The 23,030-nt window shown below is 44.9% G+C and overlaps 1 protein-coding gene across 3 annotated transcripts in view; it reads right to left on the bottom strand.

The window, feature by feature from the left end:
* The window catches only part of USP6NL (USP6 N-terminal like), a 178,986-nt gene that overhangs the window by 138,242 nt on the left and 17,714 nt on the right, over positions 1–23,030 (bottom strand). For all 3 annotated transcript variants that reach the window (XM_058191099.1, XM_058191097.1, XM_058191098.1), the window contains exon 2: positions 20,762–20,851. In XM_058191099.1, coding sequence (XP_058047082.1) covers positions 20,762–20,765 — 4 coding nt within the window. In that variant the 5' untranslated portion in view covers positions 20,766–20,851. The remainder of the gene's footprint in view (positions 1–20,761; positions 20,852–23,030) is intronic.

Here is a 23,030-nt window from a genome sequence, read left to right as displayed (position 1 = left end):
GAAGGGTGAATACTTCGGTGGGAAGTCTTCTTCACAGCGGTTACCATGGAAGCTTTGAAGAGCCAGCACTATGGGACGCAGCTGCCTCAGCATCAACTGCAGTGAAAATCGAAGACTAATGCAGGAGTATGACAACTATGACAACTTTACGACCTGTGGACCAGTGGTGGGATTCATATTTTTACTGCCAGTTCTGTGGGCGTGGCTTGGTGGGCGTGGCATGGCTTGGTGGGCGTGGCAGGGGAAAGATACTGTAACATCTCCATTCCCTCCCCACTCCAGGGGAAGGTTACTGCAAAATCCCCATTTCCTCCTGATCAGTTGGGACTCAGGAGGCAGAGACTAGATGGGGGTGGGGCCAGTCAGAGGTGGTATTTACTGGTTCTCTGAACTACTCAAAATTTCCGCTACCGGTTCTCCAGAACCGGTCAGAACCTGCTGAATACCACCTCTGCTGTGGACTTCAACTCCCCGAATTCCTCAGCCAGCCATGGGAGTTGAAGTCCATAGGTCTTAAAGTTGGTATAGTTGCTAACCCCTGGACTAATGAATAGGAATAAGAATATTTCTTTGATGAATTTTTCCAACCTTCTCAAAGACTCTTCAGATTCACTGGATTCTACCATACCTTCCTAGCCCCCTATCCTTAACCAACCCTTAAAGAAATTGCATTTTCCTTGGCCCCTATTTTTTTCCTTAATTCCTAGCTTTATCTAGTCCTTTAAAAGGAACTCTCTCTCCTGCATTCCATCAATTCACTCCAAGAGATTCCTCTTTTTTTATTTAATATGTGGTACCTTGCTCAATAGTAGTACCTGTGAGAGGGATCTTGGAGTCCTAGTGGATAACCATTTAGATATGAGCCAGCAGTGTGCAGCAGCTGCTAAAAAAGCCAACACAGTTCTGGGCTGCATAAACAGAGGGATAGAATCAAGATCACATGAAGTGTTAGTGCCACTTTATAATGCCTTGGTAAGGCCACACTTAGAATAGTGCATCCAGTTTTGGTCGCCACAATGTAAAAAAGATGTTGAGACTCTAGAAAGAGTGCAGAGAAGAGCAACAAAGATTATGAGGGGACTGGAGGCTAAAACATATGAAGAACGGTTGCAGGAACTGGGTATGTCTAGTTTAATAAAAAGAAGGACTAGGGGAAACATGATAGCAGTGTTCCAATATCTCAGGGGTTGCCACAAAGAAGAGGGAGTCGGGCTGTTCTCCAAAGCACCTGAGGGTAAAACAAGAAGCAATGGGTGGAAGATAATCAAGGAAAGAAGCAATTTAGAACTAAGGAGAAATTTCCTGACAGTTAGAACAATTAATAAGTGGAACGATTTTCCTGCAGAAGTTGTGAATGCTCCAACACTGGAAATTTTTAAGAAAATGTTGGATAACCATCTGACTGAGATGAAACAAGCCTGGGCAGGGGGTTGGACTAGAAGACCTTCAAGGTCCCTTCCAACTCTATATTCTAACTTTTCCAACAGACTCTTGCTAGTTTTCGAAGCATTCTGTTCTCTCTACAAACAGCCACTTCCAAAACTTACAAGGGACTTTTTTCTCTGACCTGTGGCTCTTCCCAAAACCAAAACAAAGGAAGTTTGCATGTTTTGAGGCCTCTGGCATTTTTTAAGTCTTCAAAAATAACCCCCCCCCCCCCCCCCGGTCCATGGCCATAGCAACATTCCTAGAGGTCTGGGGGTAGCCCTAGCCTCTGGACTTTTTCTTATCAAGAAATTTTCATACTTCCTGGCCAGCTGACTTTCTTTGTGGATTGCCTTTTCCAAAATGCCCATGATAACGCTGATCACCATTTTTATGGCTGAAAAGGAAATTTATATCAGGATGCGTTAGGCAGCCATCATGGGGATTTTCCTCTGGATATTCTCCAGTGACTACTTGCCATCTGCCATTTGTATAAAGATACGAATCTTTTAAAAATAATTAAGATGATACAAGAAGGAGGAAAAGTGAATTGCTGCAGAACAGTGTTTGTTTCCTGATTCTTTTATGGCATGATTCCGTGGTCGTTTATATGATAAACATCCCATTTTCCTACCTCTTTTCAAACAGTAAGCCCATTCCACTCCCCAAAAGGACAAAATATTTAAAATTAAAGACATTTTGGAAAGAGGCCAGAATATTAAATAAACATCCTGGTTGCAAAAACCATAGAAAAAAAATGGAATTTAAAAAAAACAACAGCATGAAATGAAAGCAAATACCCGTTTAGCTCTTCCAATAAACAAAATAATGAATAATTTAGACATGCTCAGACCCGTCCACGTTTATAAGATGCCGTTATAGGATGCTGCTATTTAAAATCATCAGGAAAAAAAAAGGTTCTGAAAAAATGACAGACGCAGCCTATCAACAGATGCCAAGATTAAACTACCGTATATACTCGAGTATAAGCCGAGTTTTTCAGCACGTTTTTTGTGCTGAAAAACGTCCCCTCGGCTTATACTCGGGTCTATACGGCTTATACTCGAGTTGTTTTTTTTTTCTTTTTTTCACATTTTACCGGACGGCGCGGGGAAGCCCTGCCGGTGCAGTGAGAGGGCGGGGCGGGAGAGCCGCCAGCCTTCTCAGCTGAGGGAGGGAGGGTTTCCCCAACCGGTAGGTGCCTCATTTCCCACCCTCGGCTTATACTCGAGTCCCCAGTTTACCCCAGTTTTTGGGGTAAAATTGGGGACCTCGGCTTATACTCGGATCGGCTTATATTCGAGTATATACGGTAACTTAATTTTAAACAAAAAGTCTTCAAGAAAAAAAAAACAAGCCGGAAAAAGCAATCTCTATTACTATATCCATGCAATTTTATTTCCCATCAATGAAAACCTCCGCCAGTGATAATTTTTCTTTACAGATGATCTGATCACAGGCAGGTTAAAGGTTAAAAGCAGCTATGGGGAAGCAAAGACGAAACTGTTTCATAGACCATATGATATTTTCAAAGTAAACAGTCTATACCAGGAGCGTCCAACCTTGGCAACTTTAAGACATGTGAACTTTCAACACTCAGCATGTATGGATGGGGAATTCTGGGAGTTGAAGTTCATGGATGTCGTGTCCCCCTCCCCCTCCGACGACCGGGTCTAGGAAGTCCGTATCAAGCGTGGCAACGAAGCCTCTGCAGCTTTGCCAAATTCCTTCGAGGTTTCTCAGGGCAGGCAGGAGTCCAAGTTCTGACTTCAGCAAACTAGATGAGACTTTGCTTGACTCAAGGTTGGAATGCCAAAAGCAGGTCCTTTATATAGGCCGTGGGGTGTGGCTCCATGACTCAGCATTTATCCAGGCCTGCCCCACCCTTCCTTCTGCTGGCTTTGCCTCTCAGATCTCCGGAAGCGAGGATCCTCCCACTCTGAATTGTCTTCAGCTGTCTCTATTGTCGGCATCTGGGAAAGGGAGGGGTCAGAGGGAGCAGGTCCGGGTAATTGCACCACTTGGCTGACTTCCTGCTCTGACGGCTGCGTCGAAAGAACACACACTGTATGAGTGAGCTGTACTGGGTTTCTCTTTTCACTCCTTGACTCCTCTCCGGGCATGGGGCCAGGGCCGAGGGCTGGAGGCATGACAGGCCGTTCATCTTCATTATCAGACTCGGAGTCTGATAACAGGCCCGGGAGGAGACGGGAGGGGCCCGGCTGAGGAGGACGAGGCACAACAATGGATCTTAAAGTTGCCAAGGTTGGACCCCCACACACACACGCACCTTGATCTACACACAGTTAAGGAAAGGTAAGCTGAGTATCACTTTACTTAGCCGCTCTGGAAACAGGGGAAGACCAGCCCGCGGTGCCTCTGCCAGTGAAAACGGAGCTCGGGGAGGCCTCGCGCGGTCCGCCCGAGCTCCGTTTTCAGCCGCGATGGCCTCCTGCACCTGTTGTGTCTTGCCCGCCCTCAGAGCAGCCGGGGCCTTCTTACCTGCTCCCCAACACTGAGGAATGTATGCCTTCCGGCCCAAGTCCTGGCTCCATGCCCCCACAAACTGCAGAAGAAGGAGCATCTCCCTGCCCCAGCCCTGACTCCATGCCCAGGCAAACGGAGCAGCTAGACCCCTCCCCCTCATCCACAGCAGGTGAGCCTGAGGAGGGTTTACTCCCAAGAACAGCTGATTGGAGTGACCCTCGCATCAGAAGATTGGAGAGGCGGAGGCAACAGAGGGAAGGGAGGGGCAGGCCTTAATGAGTGCTGAGTCATGGAGCCACACCCCATGGCCTATATAAAGGAGCTACTTTCTGGCAGTCTCTGAGTCAGGCAAAAGTCAAACTTATCTTGCTGAAGTCACTTACTGGTCTCCTGCCTGCTCTGAGGACTTTGCTAGGACTTTGGGCAGAGCTGCAGAGGCAAGCCTGATTCGGATTTCCCGGACCCAGCCGTCAGCGGAGGAGTGGGACACGACAGCACCCCTCTGCCAGCTAAAACTTAAAACCTATCTATTTCATATGGCTGGACTGGCCTGATTCTTAAATTTTTAAATTTTAATTGTGGGTTTTAAATTGTGGTAATTTGTATGGGGTGTAGTGTTATTTTAAATTTCGGGCATATTTGAATCAGTTTTTTAAGGGTTGTTTTAATTATGGTGTATATTTCTGTTCTGTATTTTATTTGCCTGTTCACCGCCCTGAGTCCTTCGGGAGAAGGGCGGTATACAAATTAAAACATTATTATTATTATTATTATTATTATTATTATTATTATTATTATTATTATTATTATTATTATTACTACTACTATTATTACTATTATTACTATTATTACTATTATTATTATTATTATTAAAATGGAGCCTAGGGGGAGGTGTGGCCTCCCCAACCTTCGTTTTTGCTGGCAGAGGGCTGCAGGAGGCTGTCACGGCTGAAAACGGAGCCTCGATGAGTGATGTCACCCTGGCCACCCACCCCGCCCACACCCACCTCCAGCCCCCGACGTCAAACACAAACCTGATGCGGCCCGCAAGGAAATCGAGTCGGACAGCCTTGCTTTACTGGGAGGATAAAATGGTACTCACAGCTGATGTAATTCTAGACAGTTACTTAAAACCAAACACCTCTTGAGATATAAACCAAGTTCTTGGGTATCATATAATATAACTCGTTTCACCCATGGTTTACAAAGATTTCAGCCAAGCTTTTTCAGCTGGAACGAAATAGGGAATATAGGACTCTTATCGCATTCTGGTTCCCAACCTCATCTTCAATTTTTTTTCTACTGCAGTTGGAATGAGAAGTGTACACAGTAGTTTAATTCCAAATGAACGAGCCTCAGGGGAAAGATTCAAAGCCTTCTCCTTGCATCCCATAAATCCTTCCTTCCGCCCACCTGCTCATGTACATGTGCACAAACCGCAGCTTGATCAGTATGCAATCGTTTATTAGCTGATTTACGGGCTTGCTCAGTTCACAATGGGTAAGCCACACTGTGCAAGAAAGCTGAACAGGTAGAATCATAATCTAGGAGGAAGATGCATAATTTAAAAGCAAGCCACAGAACAGCAGACAACAGCTTAGCGAATCATCTGAATTTAGCCAGTCCTTATCATGGTGCAACTACCGTGCCAACTCCCACTGACTCCAACTATGACTTTCACCTTCTTGGTTGGAAAGATCAAAACATTTGCAAGTTTTTTTACGTAATGGATTGAAGCGTAGCTGTTTTCTGCACTTTGCACACAGGGATCCTTAATTTATATTCTTTCGTGCAAGACAGCTAGCCTGTTGTGTCTTGCCCGCTCTCACAGCAGCCAGGGCCTTCTTATCTGCTCCCGAACACGGAGGAATGTATGCCTCCCGGCCCCAGTCCTGGCTCCATGCCCAGACAAGCTGAAGAGGAGGGGGCACCTCCCGGTCCCAGCCCTGGCTCCATGCCCAAGCAGGCTGCAGAGGAGGGAGCATCCCCCAGCCCCAGCCCTGGCTCCATGCCCAGGCAAACGGAGCAGCTAGACCCCTCCCCCTCCTCCACAGCATGTGAGCCTGAGGAAAGTTTATTTCCAACAGCTGCTGATTGGAGTGACCCTCGCATCAGAAGACTGGATAGGCGGAGGCAACAGAAGGAAGGGAGGGGCAGGCCTTAATGAGTGCTGAGTCATGGAGCCACACCCCATGGCCTATATAAAGGATCTGCTTTCTGGCAGTCTCTGAGTCAGGCAAAGTCGAACTTATCTTGCTGAAGTCACTTTCTGGTCTCCTGCCTGCTCTGAGGACTTTGCTAGGACTTTGGGCAGAGCTGCAGAGGCAAGCCTGATTCGGATTTCCCTGACCCGGCCGTCAGCGGAGGAGTGGGACACGACATAGCCTTTGGCGATTTCTGGTAGCAACTGTGGGTGTTTATCCAATTCTTGTCATAGATTAATATCAGTTTAAACTTGTATCTTGGTGTTCGGTGGTTTCAATGAAGAACAAAAAAATCTTTCACCAAACTGGAAATGAATATTTAAGTTCAAGAAAAAGAGAGCCTGAGAATAAAATACTCATTTAATAGAACTATACATGCTTCAGAGGACATACTATTAAAGTAGCTGCATCTTTTTTTTCCCCAGCCTCGCACAGAAGTCTAAAATGAAGTGCTTTAATGAACAGAGAAATGCTGTGTTTCTGCAAGATCCAAAATCTTCCAAATTGTTTTTGAAAGAAGAAGAGTTTCAAATTCTTCTTCTTTCAAAACTCACCCAAACTAAACCATTCAACTTTTTGATGTTCATAACACTGGAGCATAAGAAAACGGTGAACTTCGGTCCTGATTATTCATCTGCCATCGGTTAAGATCAAAAAAGAAAAAAGAAAAAAATGCCTCCATTAACAAAATTAGAATTAACTGTTCTTAACAGATTTTAGGGATTTTCTTGCCAGACGTCTAATACATTTACAGCACAAAGCAGAGCCAAAAAACTGTTATTCAAAGCCATCGCTCAGTAGGCATCTGTTGGAAATGCTGGCGGGGTTGACTTGCGTCTTGGAAATCAACATAGATATTACATTCTTTTTTCCCTCACTGGAATAAATGGGACATTTTCCCATCATTTACAATTTAGAAAGGTCTTGCTACCCACACAGCATGAAGTAATTAACGACAGTCACTAGAAAATAGGCCATGACTGCTATTCTGGGGGAAAAAAGCACTTTCCAGAAAAATTAACTATTACTAATTATTATCAGGAGTGGGATCCTGGGGGTTCGGCGGGATTTGGGCGATCCTGTAGCCAAGGATCGCCGGGATTCAGCGAACCCCCAAATGCCACCCCTGGTTGGCCACGCCCACCCCACTCCGCACCTTCCAGGAGTCTCCATGTGGCCCGTTCATCATTCTAGGTTGGTGCAGGGGCGCGCCGAGGGTCTGGGAGGGCAAAAAACAGGCCTACCAGAGGTTTCGGAAGTCTGGAAATGAGTCTGTTTCTGACCTCTGGAGGGCCTCCGGACCCCAGGGGAAGCAGTATTCATCCTCCCGGAGACTCAAGGAAAGCCTCTGGAGCCGGGGGAGGTGAAAAACACCCCCCTGCCGTAGTGCAGGTAGCCGACTAGACCACGCCCACCATGGCCACGCCCACCCAGCAACAGGGCAGCAAACTCCTTGCTAAAGGATCTGAAGCCCACCCCTGATTATTAATTACTGTTACTGCTATCCCAAATCAATCCACTACAGCATAAAAGTCTCTTCGCTGAAGATTATTATAGACTACACGGCTAAGCAGCCTAAATTTACATCTATAGATGCCATATGCCATCTAAATAAGTACAAGTCCTAGGAGGAAAAAGGCAATAGCGGGCCAGTTTCAAAATCTTACCTATGAAAACTACAGACAATTGTCCAGACCAGGGGTCTGCAAACTTGGCTCTTTTAAGACTTGTGGACTTCAACTCCCAGAGTTCCTCAGCTTTGCTGGCTGAGGAACTCTGGGAGTTGAAGTCCACAAGTCTTAAAAGAGCCAAGTTTGCAGACCCCTGGTCCAAACGGTTATCAGCAATCAACAATGACTTGAAGGCAACAACAACAAAGAGGCTATAACCGCAGTTTCATGCATTTATTTGGGATTGTGACCGGTTTGCTATGGCTTCCTTGAGAATCAACACATTGAAAACTGAACTGAATATGATCTAACAATGCACATTATAAGTGGGACTCCTCTAGAAAAAAACAACAACAGTGAAACAATAATTTCAAGGACAGCGCGTCACTGCTAACCTACGCGTCTGCCACCGAAAAGCTAAATGTTTCTATCAGAATTAAATGAATCAGGGAAAACGCCAAGAAACGAGGAAATTCAAAGAGACAGCAGGGAAAACAGGCCTGCTGTTTCCCTTCTCAACCAACACGTTTCTCTCGAAAAAGATGCGAGGGGGACCAAACTCCTCTGTTTTTGCATCATCCGGAAAGATGAGGCTAAACCACACAATTCCATCTGTCCATTCAGTTGGCAAGAATCAAGTATTCGGCAGCACGCAAATGTCTCTGGCGGTTCTAATCCGAGGCGTAATGGGACACACAACCACGACAAGGAAGACGTAAGGCTTTCTTCAACCGCTGGGAAAAAAAACAACAACCACCAGATTCATTAGGAGCTCGAGGCAAGCAGACAGTTCTAATAAATTCCGCCTGTTAAAAGTCTGCATTTTACTTTATCCGATAAAACCCTGACGCAGTAAAAGACATTATTGTTAAAAGCCTCCCTCTTAAATACATTGTCTTCTAAAAGGTTAGAAGAGAAAGGAATTTCTCTTTCAAAGGTAATTCAAAAGCTACCTCTACACAACCGATAAAAGAAAGGAAGAGAGACGTGTGGGACAAGGGCAAAGATTTATATTTTTTTTTTTCTCTTCCTAATCTAAGAATAAAATATGGCTCCTTAAGCGAATGGACCTATTAAAGAGGATCTACAGGGACTAAACAGTTGATCAGTAAATGGAAAATTAATGGAAGGGCCACATAGCAGCAATAAAAGTACACCATATATTTCTTTTTTGAGAAAATGAAAACTACGGCAGCTGAAAAGGGGGGAGTTCCACTGTTAGCAATATTTATTAGCAATAGTTGTTTACCATTGCTTGCTTTCAGGATCTTTTTTTAAATTCCCAGCTAACTGTAGGTAGTCCTTCACTTAAAACAGCTCAAAGTTACTACGGCATCCCCATGGTCATGCGAGCAAAATTCAGACATCTTGGCAACTGACTCATATTTATGACCGCTGATGTATCCCAAGGTCATGTGATCACCTCATTGCGACTTAACAAAGGCCTCACTTAACAACAGAGATGTCTGGCTCAATTGCGGTCCTAAGTCGAGGGCTACCTGTACTTAAGCACTTAAGACTTAAATACCGCTGCATAGCGCTGGGCAGTTTACAATGTAAACATTATTTGCATATTGCCTCCCCAACAATTTGGGTCTTCATTTTTTAGACCTCGGAAGGATGGAAGACTAACCTTGAGCCCCGTCAGGATCGAACTGCTGGCAGTGGGAAGTGTTTGCCTGCAATACTGCATTCTAACCCTTTTGCTACCAGAGCTCTGTTAAGCATTGTTTATCTCAAATATTATGGGAAAAAAAGCCTGATACACACACATAATTGAGTAGGGCAACATCAAAAATAATCTCGAGATGATACCCCGAGACCGTTCGGGAAAAACTAATCTGTAAAACAAAAGTGGATAGATTAAGCCTTTCAAAAGGGACAGTGAGATATCACACCAACATGACTGCATACAACACGCTCCGTAAGCCACAGATTGCAAGAAACAAAAGCATTTTGTTAAGATTTACAAGCATCACAAACATTGGTCAACCCCTTACATCATATCATATGAATAATTCTATTCTGCTTTTCAACCATATACCCCGGGCATAGGGATAAAATTCGAAAACCACGCAGTCAAAAAAAAAATAATTAAAAAAAATAGCAGAATGAAGCAGTCATTATTTTAAAGAGAACCAGTTTGGTCTGGTGAAGTGTTTCTCAACCTTGGCCACTTTTATAGGTGCACTTCAACTCCCATCATTCTCCAGGCAACCGTGAGGTCCATATATGTTAAAGTTTCCAAGGTTGAAAAACAGTAGTCTAGTGGTTAAGACATTACAACTCTTCAATGAAACTGTACAGTAAATCCATAATTCATAGATAGAGCAGGTGTTTCCAAAGGTGGCAACTTTAAAACCTATGGACTTCAATTCCCAGAATTCCCCAGTCAACATGTCTGGCTGAGGAATTCTGGGAGCTGAAGTCCGCAAGTCTTAAAAGTTCCCAATGACCCTTGTGATAGAGCTGGGATGGCGAACCTATGGCATGCGTGCCCAAAGGGGCACACGGAGTCATGTCACCTGGCACACGTGCCGTCGCCCGTTCCTGTTCCAGGTTTCTGGCGCACATGCACACGCGACGATCAGCTGGCCTTTCTGCATGTGGCAGTGCCGGAAACTAGAAGAGCTGGTCTTAATAACAACAACAGAGTTGGAAGGGACCTTGGAGGCCTTCTAGTCCAACCCCCTGCCCAGGCAGGAAACCCTACACCATCTCAGTCAGATGGTTATCCAACATTTTCTTAAAAATTTCCAGTGTTGGAGCATTCACAACTTCTGCAGGCAAGTCGTTCCACTTATTAATTGTTCTAACTGTCAGGAAATTTCTCCTTAGTTCTAAGTTGCTTCTTTCCTTGATCAGTTTCCACCCATTGCTTCTTGTTCTACCCTCAGGTGCTTTGGAGAACAGCCCGACTCCCACTTCTTTGTGGCAACCCCTGAGATATTGGAACACAGCTATCATGTCTCCCCTAGTCCTTCTTTTCATTAAACTAGACATACCCAGTTCCTGCAGCCGTTCTTCATAGGTTTTAGTCTCTAGGCCTTTAACCCTCTTAGCTGCTCTTCTCTGCACTCTTTCTAGAGTCTCAACATCTTTTTTACATCGTGGCGACCAAAACGGAATGCAATATTCCAAGTCTGGCCTTACCAAGGCATTATAAAGTGGTCTTAACACTTCACGTAATTTTGATTCTATCCCTCTGTTTATGCAGCCCAGAACTGTGTTGGCTTTTTGTTGTCTTCCATTTTCCTGCATGAGCATGCACACCGGCCAGCTGATCGTCGTGTGCGTATGCGTGCCAGAAATCCGGAAGAGTAGCTGGCTGAAACCGGAAGTTCAGCAGCTGAAACCGGAAGTTCATTTTCGGGAGCGTGTATGCGCCCTGGGCAGCTCCTCTTCCGGTTGCGGCCCAGACGTGTGTGCTCCCTTTTCTGCAATCAGGGCCGAAAAGGTTCGCCATCCCTGTGATACAGGAAGATCTATGGCCCAAAGGTTCATTGAAGCAGGGATGCCTAATATATATATACATGAATAACTGTGAATGTGTAGACTGAGAGTACTGCTGCTTGCCGTAACAAAGGAAGATTTTTTAAAGAAACCAACTTCATGCGCCACTGATGGAATCGAGTTTCAAACAAGCCACCGGCTCTCCCAGAATTCCCATCTGCTCTTCTGCACAATGAAACTCTCTCTATTCAGAAATGACACAAACACGGGAAACAGGGAAAAGCCGCAGCAGAGGTTCAAGAAAAACAGCAACAGCTACTAAGGCTAAAAATAGCCTCAAGTTATTTCACATAATCTTCCGAAATAGGAAAAAGTTATCTTGTGTGTGTGTGTGTGTTGTTTTTTTTAAATTGAAAAATAGCCGCGCAGCCATGAATTATTCAAAACCCACTCCATCTGTCCAGGTAATAAGTTTCCTCAAAGATACACATAATGACATTCTCTGGCTCATGACAAGAGATTAACCTCCCAGTGGCTCCTTCTGTCAACTTGAAAACCATACTAAACCTGCTCATTTACGGAATAGCTTTCCCGCGCTTAAAAAACAAAAACCAGATGGTAAGCCAGGGGTGTCAAACTCACGAGTGACGCCGAGGCCACATCAGGGTTGTGTTTGACCTCGGGGGGGCCGGGGTAGGCATGGCCAGCTCAGCGTCACATCAGGCCAGCAAAAACGGCCAGCAAAAACGGACCCCCGAGCTCAGTTTTCAGCTGTGACGGCCTCCTGCCACCCTCTGCTGGTGAAAATGAAGCTCGGGGAGGGCTGTACGCGGCCCTCCCAAGCTCCGTTTTTCACTAGCAGAGGCACTGGTCCTTTGCTGTTTCCAGAGTGGCACCGCAGGCCAGATCTAAGCACCCCCATGGTAAGGCCACACTTGGAATATTGCATTCAGTTTTGGTCGCCACGATGTAAAAAGATGTTGAGACTCTAGAAAGAGTACAGAGAAGAGCAACAAAGGTGATTAGGGGACTGGAGGCTAAAACATATGAAGAACGGTTGCAGGAACTGGGTATGTCTAGTTTAATGAAAAGAAGGACTAGAGGAGACATGATAGCAGTGTTCCAATATCTCAAGGGCTGCCCCAAAGAAGAGGGAGTCAAACTATTCTCCAAAGCACCTGAGGGTAGAACAAGAAGCAATGGGTGGAAACTGATCAAGGAGAGAAGCAAGCTAGAACTTTAATTAATTAATTAGTTTAATGAAAAGAAAGATTAGGGGTGACATGATAGCAGTGTTCCAATATCTCAGGGGTTGCCACAAAAAAGAGGGAGTCAAACTATTCTCCAAAGCACCTGAGGGCAGGACAAGAAGCAATGGGTGGAAACTGATCAAGGAGAGAAGCAACTTAGAACTAAGGAGAAATTTCCTGACAGTTAGAACAATTAATAAGTGGAACGACTTGCCTCCAGAAGTTGTGAATGCTCCAACACTGGAAGTTTTTAAGAACATATTGGATAACCATTTGTCTGAAGTGCTGTAGGGTTTCCTGCCTGGGCAGGGGGTTGGACTAGAAGACCTCCAAGGTCCCTTCCAACACTGTTATTATGTATGTTATGTATGGGCTGGATCCGGCCCCCAGGCCTCGAGTTTGACACCCCTCATTAAGGATTGAGGATACATCAAGGGCCACACATCAAAAGTGGGTATTGGTCATGCCTCCCGGGGTGCCGTGATGCTGGCTGGAGAATTCTGGGGGTTGAAGTCCACAAATCTTCAAGTTGCCAAGGACGGCCAACCCTGGTTTAAGCTCTCTAGTCTCGTATTTTCTTCTTCTATAAAAGGGACCTCCGGTTCTTAACTACAGCATCCTGCTACATCTACATCGGGAAGGATGACTTCCAAACAAGCCATGATTTCCAGGCCAACTTGTTGTGTCTCGTCCGCTTTCCCCGTAGCCAGGCCCGTCTTATCTCCTTCCAAACGCTGAGGAATGTCCTAGCATGCCTCCCGGCCCCAGCCCTGGCTCCATGCCCAGACAGGCTGAAGAGAAGGAAGTACCTCCAGCCCCCAGCCCTGGCTCCATGCCCAGGCAAACGGAGCAACTAGACCCCTCCCCCTCCCCCACAGCATGTGAGCCTGAGGAAGGTCAATTACCAACAGCTGCAGACTGGAGTGACCGTCGCTTCAGGAGAATTGATAGGCGGCGTCAACAGAAGGAAGGGAGGGGCAGGCCTGGATAAGTGCTGAGTCATGGAGCCACACCCCATGGCCTATATAAAGGATCTGCTTTCTGGCATTCTCTGAGTCAGGCAAAGTCTACCTTATATTGCTGAAGTCACTTCCTGGTCTCCTGCCTGCCTTGAGAACTTTGCTAGGACTTTGGCAGAGCTGCAGAGGCACGCCTGATTCGGATTTCCCTGACCCGGCCGTCAGCGGAGGAGTGCGACACGACACAACTTGAGAATCTATGATTTCATATGCTGACCTGCTGGAAAGCCGTGCCTCCATTTCCTGGCTTAGAAATTACAGGCCTTTAATTGCAGCTTCCTGGCGAGTTTGCCGATTTGCACAAAAGCGGAAAGCAACAGGTGGCACGCGAGATAATCCAACCATCAGGAAGTCACCTCAGAAATACATATTTCATGCACTTTTATGTACTACGTAGGAAAAAAGGCTTCCCCAAAAGGTCTCTGATTGGTGCCAATAAAATTCTTTGGCGAACTGCCGACCTTCCAGGGACAGAGATCTCAGGATATCGATGGCTTTCGATGGAAGAGAATATCTGAAGTTCAGGGTTGAGCTGTAGGATCCTTGGTGCTCTGTGAGCTTGGTTGTTTCCTCGCAGACATTTCATTATCAAACTAGGTAACATCATCAGTGCTGGTAGGAGGAGTGGGGTGCGAGAGCAAACGGCACTCCTTGCTAGCACTGATGATGTTACTAGTTTGGCAATGAAATGTCTGCAAGAAAACAATCAAGCTCGGAGAGCATCACGGTATCCATGAATGGCCTTATGAAATTGAAACCAACTCTGTGCTGATACAGAGCTATAAGCTCTTTAAGTCAGGGGTGTCAAACTCAAGGCCCGGGGGCCGCATTCGGACAATGGGGTGCTTAGATCTGGCCCATGGGGCCACATTGGAAACAGCAAAGGATTGGCCTGCGGTGCTTCTGCCAGCAAAAACGGGACCTCGGGAGCCCGTTTTCACTGGCAGAGCGCTTGGGCCACCACCTGTGCCCTGACATGAGTGACGTCGAGCTGGCCACGCCCACCCTGGCCACACCCATCCTGGCCCCCTGAGGTCAAACACAATCTGATGTGGCCCTCAATGAAATCGAGTTTGAGACCCCTGCTCTAAAGGGGTCCCTGTTTATTTGAAAGGATGGACTTCCAACCCCTTTAATCATAGCATCCTCTGATGTCAGAATTTGAAATCATTCAGCTGCAATCGTTAAACTGGATACCTGCAAGAACATTAGTAGGATACAACAGGGGGCCATTGTAGATCATCTTACGGGGCACTGCCGAACTTCGTACTTCCGACATGGACACAAATATTTCAAAGGCTTGAAGACACTACCGATATGGGAGTAGGGGTAAGAAAATTAGCTACCAAAGACAAACCAGCCAACTTGTCATGTCCCACTCCTCCGCTGACGGCCGGGTCAGGGAAATCCGAATCAGGCTTGCCTCTGCAGCTCTGCCCAAAGTCCTAGCAAAGTCCTCAGAGCAGGCAGGAGACCAGTAAGTGACTTCAGCAAGATAAGTTCAACTTTGCCTGGCTCAGAGACTGCCAGAAAGCAGATCCTTTATATAGGCCATGGGGTGTGGCTCCATGACTCAGCACTCATTAAGGCCTGCCCCTCCCTTCCTTCTGTTGCCTCCGCCTATCCAGCCTTCTGATGCGAGGGTCACACCAATCAGCAGCTGTTGGGAATAAACCCTCCTCAGGCTCACATGCTGTGGAGGAGGGGGAGGGGTCTAGCTGCTCCGTTTGCCTGGGCATGGAGTCAGGGCTGGGGCCGGGAGATGCTCCTTCTTCTGCAGTTTGTGTGGGCATGGAGCCAGGACTTGGGCCGAGAGGCATACATTCCTCAGTGTTCGGGAGCAGGCAAGAAGGCCCCGGCTGCTCTGAGGGCGGGCAAGACACAACACAACTTATGCTACAGCAGCTCAGGCTGGGGCTAAGCTCTTTCTGTGGCTAGATATTCAGAGGGACCTCATTGTCCCTACAGCTGATGATCAGAAATAGGAAGCTATGAATGCACACCTCCAACTGCACGGATACATCTGTGTGGTTTTCTTACCAACATTGTCATTCTCTTTTTCCAGAATCTCTTCTGACTTCCTAGTCCAGTCCGAAGACTGGGATTCATATTCTCCTTTCCAATAATAAGCAGGCTGCTTAGTTTCTAAGCTTAAGCTTAGAATAAAGTCATAGGCAGGTGTTTTATCGCCCATGAGGCATGGCTCTTAATTATTGGTTACATTGATTTGCTCTTTTTCAGCAATTAAAAGGACAAATTGTTTCACAAAGCTCCAATCTCATTACAAGACACGTAATGTGTATTATCGTTGTTTGTAACAAGAGAATGAGATGTTTCTAGATACGAGCACTGCTAATAAGAATTTGCCACAAAAACAAAATGGAAATTGTTTTATTATCTCTAAAGGTAAAGGTAAAGGTTCCCCTCGCACATACGTGCTAGTCGTTCCCAACTCTAGGGGGCGTTGCTCATCTCCGTTTCAAAGCCGAAGAGCCAGCGCTCTCCGAAGACGTCTCCGTGGTCATGTGACCGGCATGACTCAACGCTAAAGGCGCACGGAACGCTATTACCTTCCCACCAAAGGTGGTTCCTATTTTTCTACTTGCATTTTTACGTGCTTATCTCTACTTTCCTTTAACTAGTTAGGTCATTGTTCTCTTAGACTAGGTCTTCAAACTTGGCTCTTTTAAGACTTGTGGACTTCAACTCCCAGAACTCTGTTGAAGTCCACAAGTCTTAAAAGAGCCAAGTTTGCAAACCCCTGTCCTAGACCAAAAAAAAAAAACAAGGCAACCTTCTCCAGTCCACTACTTGCTTTGTAAATAAGGCAGCCTCATTAATGTCACTGTATAGATCAGGGTTGTCCAAACTTAGCAATTTTAAGGCTTGTGGACTTCAACTCCCAGAATTCCTCAGCCAGCAAAGCCGGCTGAAAGTTGAAGTCCACAAGCCTTAAAGTTGCCAAGTTTGGACAACCCTGGTACAGATCTTCCTACAAAATAGGTAGTTACTGTGGATGGAGTCAATTTGGTGTAGTAATTAAGGCATCAGGCTAGAAACCAGGAGCCCATGAGTTCTAGTCCCACCTTAGACACAAAGCCAGCTAAGAGGTTTGGGACACTCATTTTTTTGTTCTCAACTCTAGGAAGGCAGCAATGGTAAACCACTTCTGAAAAACCTTGCCAAGAAAATTATGGGAACCTGTTTGAATCAGACACATTTGAATAACAACAACAAAAATGTGGTTAGTGCCAAGTAGTTAATTGTTTCATTTCTTTGAACATTAATGCTAGGGGTGCCATTTTTTTCAAATTAAAGAAAATCCTAAACAGTGCAGAACTCTACATTTAAACTTTACATCAGTGGTGGTAATCAGCCGGTTCCAACCGGTTCAGGTGAACCGGTAGCAGCGACCATAAGTGGGCCAGCCCACCTGCCCCGGTGCTATGCCCGTCCTATTTAACCACATTTTTGAGGCCAGGTGCATGTGCGGAAGGTACGTGCGCAAGCAAAGCACATGCGTGGAAGTCCAGGAGCATGCGTGGAAGGCGCGTGAGCGTGCAAAGCGAGCATGTGCGCGCCCGATGAACCGGTGGTAAAAATATATGAAACCCACCTCTGCTTTACATGTGCATTTTTAATACTGGCATATCATGGTGCCTTGTTATAGGTAATACAGGATACCAACAGACACCAATATAATCCCAGATAGCTCCCTCGGCGTTTAAAAGCCTGGCTCAAAAACGTTGAACTTTTAAATTCGAAACTTTAAAAGGTTTGATTTTATTGCAAAGAGCAAACAGTAAAATGGCCTGATGCAAAGCATCCAGTCGCCAGCATCCCAAAGGTGTTTTTTTCAAGAGGCGGATGGACTGCCTTCTTTTTCTTTGAAGACGTTTCGCTTCTCGCCCAAGGAGCTTCTTCAGCTCTTCACCAGCATCCGATTTATGTGGGCCCCGCAAAGGATGAGACTATGGTCAGGGAACATGTTCAACTTCTAGCCAATGAGTGCTTCGTGACTGGTTAAGCCTACGATGACAGCCATTTCGTGACCGGCAAGTCTGCTTTTCAGAATATCTGCTATTAAAAGTCCATTTCTGCCCCAGCTCCTAAACCAGGAGTGTCCAACTTCGATAATTTCAAGGCTTGTGGACTTCAACGCCCAGAATTCCCCAGCTGGCAGATCTTAAAAGTTGCCATGGTTGGACACACACACACCCTAAATCTGGAGTCTCCAACCTTGGTCCCTTTTAAGACTTGTGGACTTCAACTCCCAGAGTCCCTCAGCCAGCAAAGCTGGCTGAGGAACTCTGGGAATTGAAGTCCACAAGTTTTAAAGGGACCAAGGTTGGAAACCTCTGCCCTAAATGATTGCCCATCCTGCTATAAACCCACATCCTTTGGATTCTTACTTCTTCCAAGGAGAATTTGCAGACAGCCATTAGGCGAAATTTACTTGTTGTTGCATTATTCAACTCCGGTCTAAATGTTTTCAGTTCACATTTTCTGTGTCATCTCCAGCACATTATTAAAACACCCAAGGAACAATGCTAAATCATTTGTCAAGGGGCTGCTTTTCTGTAGCTGTATCTTAATGGCTGACCTTTCCATGAAGGAACTATGCCTGCAAACTCCTAGATTATTGAGGGCGAAGGGAGGAGGACTTAAAAGGAAGGGTGAAATTTTATTCCACTTTGAAAAAAAACGACCAACTTTGGCTGTTGTGGTTGTGGCCTCCAGCTCCCACAAGAGGACAATACCTCATTGTAACTTTTTTTTCCCATTCTTTTTCCTGCCAAATAAGATGCCCTTTTGCCTGGTTTTTTTTTTCTTCTATAAAGCAACCAAGAAAGAAGCCATAACTATTATAGCTTTATTTGGATGGTAAACGCCTTCTGTCATTCTCTGATGATAGCAAGTCAAACAGACCGTAATTTATCTACCTACCTCCTGTTCTCAAGGATCCAAAAATTACTGATTTCTTCTTAAGTAATCTCTACACACACACACACCAAAAAAGCATTTATGGAAAGAAATAATAGAGCCCCTTCTAAACTAGAGTGCCAATCTGGAGAAAGAAACAGGCACAGGAACTGTGTCAGCTAAACAGCTATCACTTAGATAGCTTGTTCCACCTTGAAGATCAAGAGATCCCTGTTTACAAGATGGAAGCACAGAGTAAACAATGACAAGGGAAATTATCCCGTAATGATAACTTTTAGGAGCACATGAAAACTGGTTAAGGTAAACAGGAAAATTCCATTTCAATGCCACGTGAAGCATTATTTCCGACAGGCAGTCTGCAGTCTGAAAGGAGCTATATTAAAATCTCCCCGTAGGCCACGATGCACTCTTAAAATTTTTTATTAAATTTATATTCTACTTTTCCTCCAGGATTTCTAGGCATTTTCCCCTTTCCAATTTTCCCCTACAATCGTCATCCTGTGATGTAGTAACGCTGAGAGAGAATGACTGGCCCAAGTCACTATGGAGCCCTCCACAGCTTTGGTTAGATTTGAACCCAGGTCCTCCAGTCCTAGCCCAACACTTTAATCACTAAGCTACACTGTTCCTCTGGTCTTAAGAGAGTTGAGGATCTCATGTTAGGAAGCTGTAGGAAAATTGTGAAATTCCCATTGACGGTGACACTCGTTCATGCTAGATATTCCCAGTTCAGTTCTCAAGATACTTATATTGACTATGGTTTCACACAGTTCCCAATCGCTTGATGGATTATGAGCCATTCAATAACTGGGAGGTAAATAGGAATCTTCACTTGTAGTTTCTGTTGCAAGAAAATTAAAAGGTAAAGGTTCCCCTCACACATATGTGCTAGTTGTTCCCGACTCTAGGGGGCGGTGCTCATCTCCGTTTCAAAGCCAAAAAGCCAGCGCTGTCCGAGGACGTCTCTGTGGTCATGTGGCATGACTCAACGCCAAAGGTGCACAGAATGCTGTTACCTTCCCACCAAAGGTGGTCCCTATTTTTCTACTTGCATTTTTTTAATATGCATTCGAACTGCTAGGTTGGCAGGAGCTGGGACAAGTCACGGGAGCTCACCCCATTACGCGGCACTAGGGATTCGAACCGCTGAACTGCCGACCTTTCGATCGACAACCTCAGTGTCTTAGCCACTGAGCCACCGCATCCCTATGCAAGAAAATTACAAAGAGGTAATTCCCAAAGACTCTCTGAGATAGCCACCGAATGTAGAATGCGCTTTGAGGGACATGTGCTCCGCATGAATGAGCAAAACCTAGCAAAGACTGCAATTAATTGGATACCATCAGATGGTCCGGGGGGGGGCGGGGGGGGCTAGAGGAAGACCAAAGAAAACCTGGCACTAAACATTTCAGGAAGATCTGAAAAGCATCAATCTCAAATGGAAGGATGTGGAGACTGTAGCTGTGGACTGAAAATGGGGGAGGTATGCTTATAGCCCAAGGTATGCTTCGCACAGGACGCTGGTAAAATGGGAATCACCAATTCACCAAAGCGAGCATGGATTTTTCTCTTTACAGATTTCGCTGTCACAGAGTTTGTTAGCTTTGAACAGTTAAGAATATTTCATTTTTAATTCTGGACAGCAGTGTGCAGCAGCTCTAAAAAAGCCAACACAGTTCTGGGCTGCATAAACAGAGGGACAGAATCAAGATCACGTGAAGTGTTAGTGCCACTTTATAATGCCTTGGTAAGGCCACACTTGGAATACTGCATTCAGTTTTGGTCACCATGATGTAAAAAAGATATTGAGACTCTAGAAAGAGTGCAGAGAAGAGCGACAAAGATGATTAGGGGACTGGAGACTAAAACATATGAAGAACGGTTGCAGGAACTCAGTATGTCTAGTTTAATAAAAAGAAGGACTAGGGGAGACATGATAGCAGTCTTCCAATATCTCAGGGGTTGCCACAAAGAAGAGGGAGTCGGGCTGTTCTCCAAAGCACCTGAGGGTAGAACAAGAAGCAATGGGTGGAAACTGATCAAGGAAAGAAGCAACTTAGAACTAAGGAGAAATTTCCTGACAGTTAGAACAATTAATAAATGGAACGACTTGCCTGCAGAAGTTGTGAATGCTCCAACACTGGAAATTTTTAAGAAAATGTTGGATAACCATCTGACTGAGATGGTGTAGGGTTTCCTGCCAGGGCAAGGGGTTGGACTAGAAGACCTCCAAGGTCCCTTCCAACACTGTTGTTATATTATATTATATTATACTTTGACAATTCCCTTCCAGGTTTTTTTTTACTCACTCATGACTGGTTGTCTCTTTTCATATAGTTCCAGATGGATATAAAATTAAGGCAGCTTGTCCAAGAAGATCTCTCCGAGGTATACATGTCCTAACCAAGGGAAAACAAGGAAAACAGTATTACTTCAAGAGTGAATCCATCCCATTATATAATTCGTTTGGCAAAAAAATTAACGGTTCAATCAGACGGTCCAAGAAATTGTTGGACCGAGAGAGCTAGTTCTTAATCAACCCTTCCCAAATGAGCATATTATGTAGTCTTAATACATAGATATGACTTCTGGAGTGTCCTTGTTTTGTTTTGAAGCACATCCAGCAGTAGATGGAACCTTAAGTCAACTCTTGATAAATAACCTTTGGGTCTTTGGTGCTTTCTGAATTTGGTTGTTTTCCTGCAGCTGTTTCATGACCCAACGAAGTGACACCCGCAGGAAAACAATCAAGTTCAGAGAGCATCAAGAACGCCACAAATAACCATTTAGCATTCTCATATTTTTCCTAGGACCACAATGCAATGTCAAACCGTCTCTTGATTTGTCAGCTTATATTTGTATCCTGAAAGAGGGTGCGGGCAGAATAATTTCAAATTTGGACCCAAACAATCCTGTTTATTAGAGCCACAAGATGTATCTAGTACCAATCTTTGTCGGTGAGAAATGGGTCAGCTCTGCAACAACTTCCATGTTGCTTCATACCTTTAAGACCACCAGTGCAGACCAACAGCTAAGCTGTCTGGGCTGAGCTAAAAAAAAGGGTTGCAATCTTAGTCTTTTTTCTCTACTCTCTGCTTAGAGGAAGGTACCATGTTTTCCCAAAAATAAGACCCTGTCTTATATTTTTTTGAACCCTGAAATAAGCGCTTGGCCTTATTTTCAGGGAGGTCTTATTATTTTGGGATGCGTGAAGCAAGACGGGGTTCCTCTAGCCGTCTTACCTGATTTCCAGCTGTCTCCTTAACCCTAACCAGACCATCTGTGCATGTGTTTAAATATTTTCAGGGACGTCTTATTTTTGGGGGATGGTTTATTTTCGGGGAGGGATTTGGGGGGGGTTTATTTTCAGGAGAGATCTTATTTTGGGGGGAGGGTTTATTTTCGGGGAGGGCTTATTTTGTGGGGGAGGGCTTATTTTGGGGGAGGGTTTATTTTCGGGGGAGGGCTTATTTTGTGGGGGAGGGCTTATTTTCTGGAAAATCCAGTAGCAGCTTTTTGAAGTTTGCGGAAAGATTTGATACCAAGTGCAGGTAGTCCTCGACGTGCAACAATTCATTTAGTGACCGTTCGAAGTTACAATGGCACTGAAAAAAGGGTCTTATGATCGTTTTGCACACTTAAGACCATTGCCACATCCCTGCAGTCACATGACCAAAATTCAGTTGACAACTGATTCATATTTATGACGGTCATAGTGTCTTGGACATATGTGATCAGTTTTTGTGACCTTCTGACGAAGTCAATGGGGAAACCAAATTCATTTAACAACCATGTTATTAACTTAATAGCTGCAATGGTTCACTTAACAACTGTCTCGTTTAGCAACAAAAATATTGAGCTCAATTGTGGTCATAAGTCAAGGACTACTGGAGAAACCTTATGTTCCTGTAACAGTCAAGTGCCCGATTTCCCAGCAGCTATTTCGGAGGATAAAGTACAGGATATGCAAGGGAATTGGTAATCATCGCAGAAGGAAGCTATCAGTGAGAGGAAATAACTCATTATCATTTACCAACATTTCATGTGAACTGCTCAGCGGAATCTAAAAAAATGGCTGAACAGATCCACAGTACATAAAAAAACCCAAAGATTCTCAAACTCATTTCTATAACGTGCTTTATATTTATGATGTCTAGCAAGGGAATCTGTTCGAGAGCCTTTGCTCCAGCCCTGTTCACAGTGACTCCCAGAAGACCTTTCAAAGAAGTACTAATAAAAGTAAGATAAATATAAACCTGACTTAAAAAAAAAAAATAGGCAGGAATGAGAACAGAAAACAGGCCAGCTTGGATATCTAGTCTCAGAAATAGATACCTATTCTTAGAAAAAGTGGTAGCACCAGGAGAAAAAAATACAATGAGGCTGGACTTCTGCAGAGCTGATGGGATTGTTGTGTTTTAATCTCTTTGTTATCAAAATGCACTTTACTGGCCTTGTTTAGAACCTCCTTTAGCTTTTGGCTGCGAAACAAATTCGCTCATGTTTCTCTTCTCTGATCCACATGTAAACAAGCACTTGGTATGTAATTATATTTATCTTAATTTTGTTAAAATGAAG

This window comes from Ahaetulla prasina, chromosome 7 (genome assembly GCF_028640845.1).
Source record: "Ahaetulla prasina isolate Xishuangbanna chromosome 7, ASM2864084v1, whole genome shotgun sequence".
Lineage (NCBI taxonomy): Eukaryota > Metazoa > Chordata > Lepidosauria > Squamata > Colubridae > Ahaetulla > Ahaetulla prasina.
The sequence above is the reverse complement of the archived record's forward strand: the minus strand, read 5'-3'. Positions and strand labels throughout refer to the sequence as shown.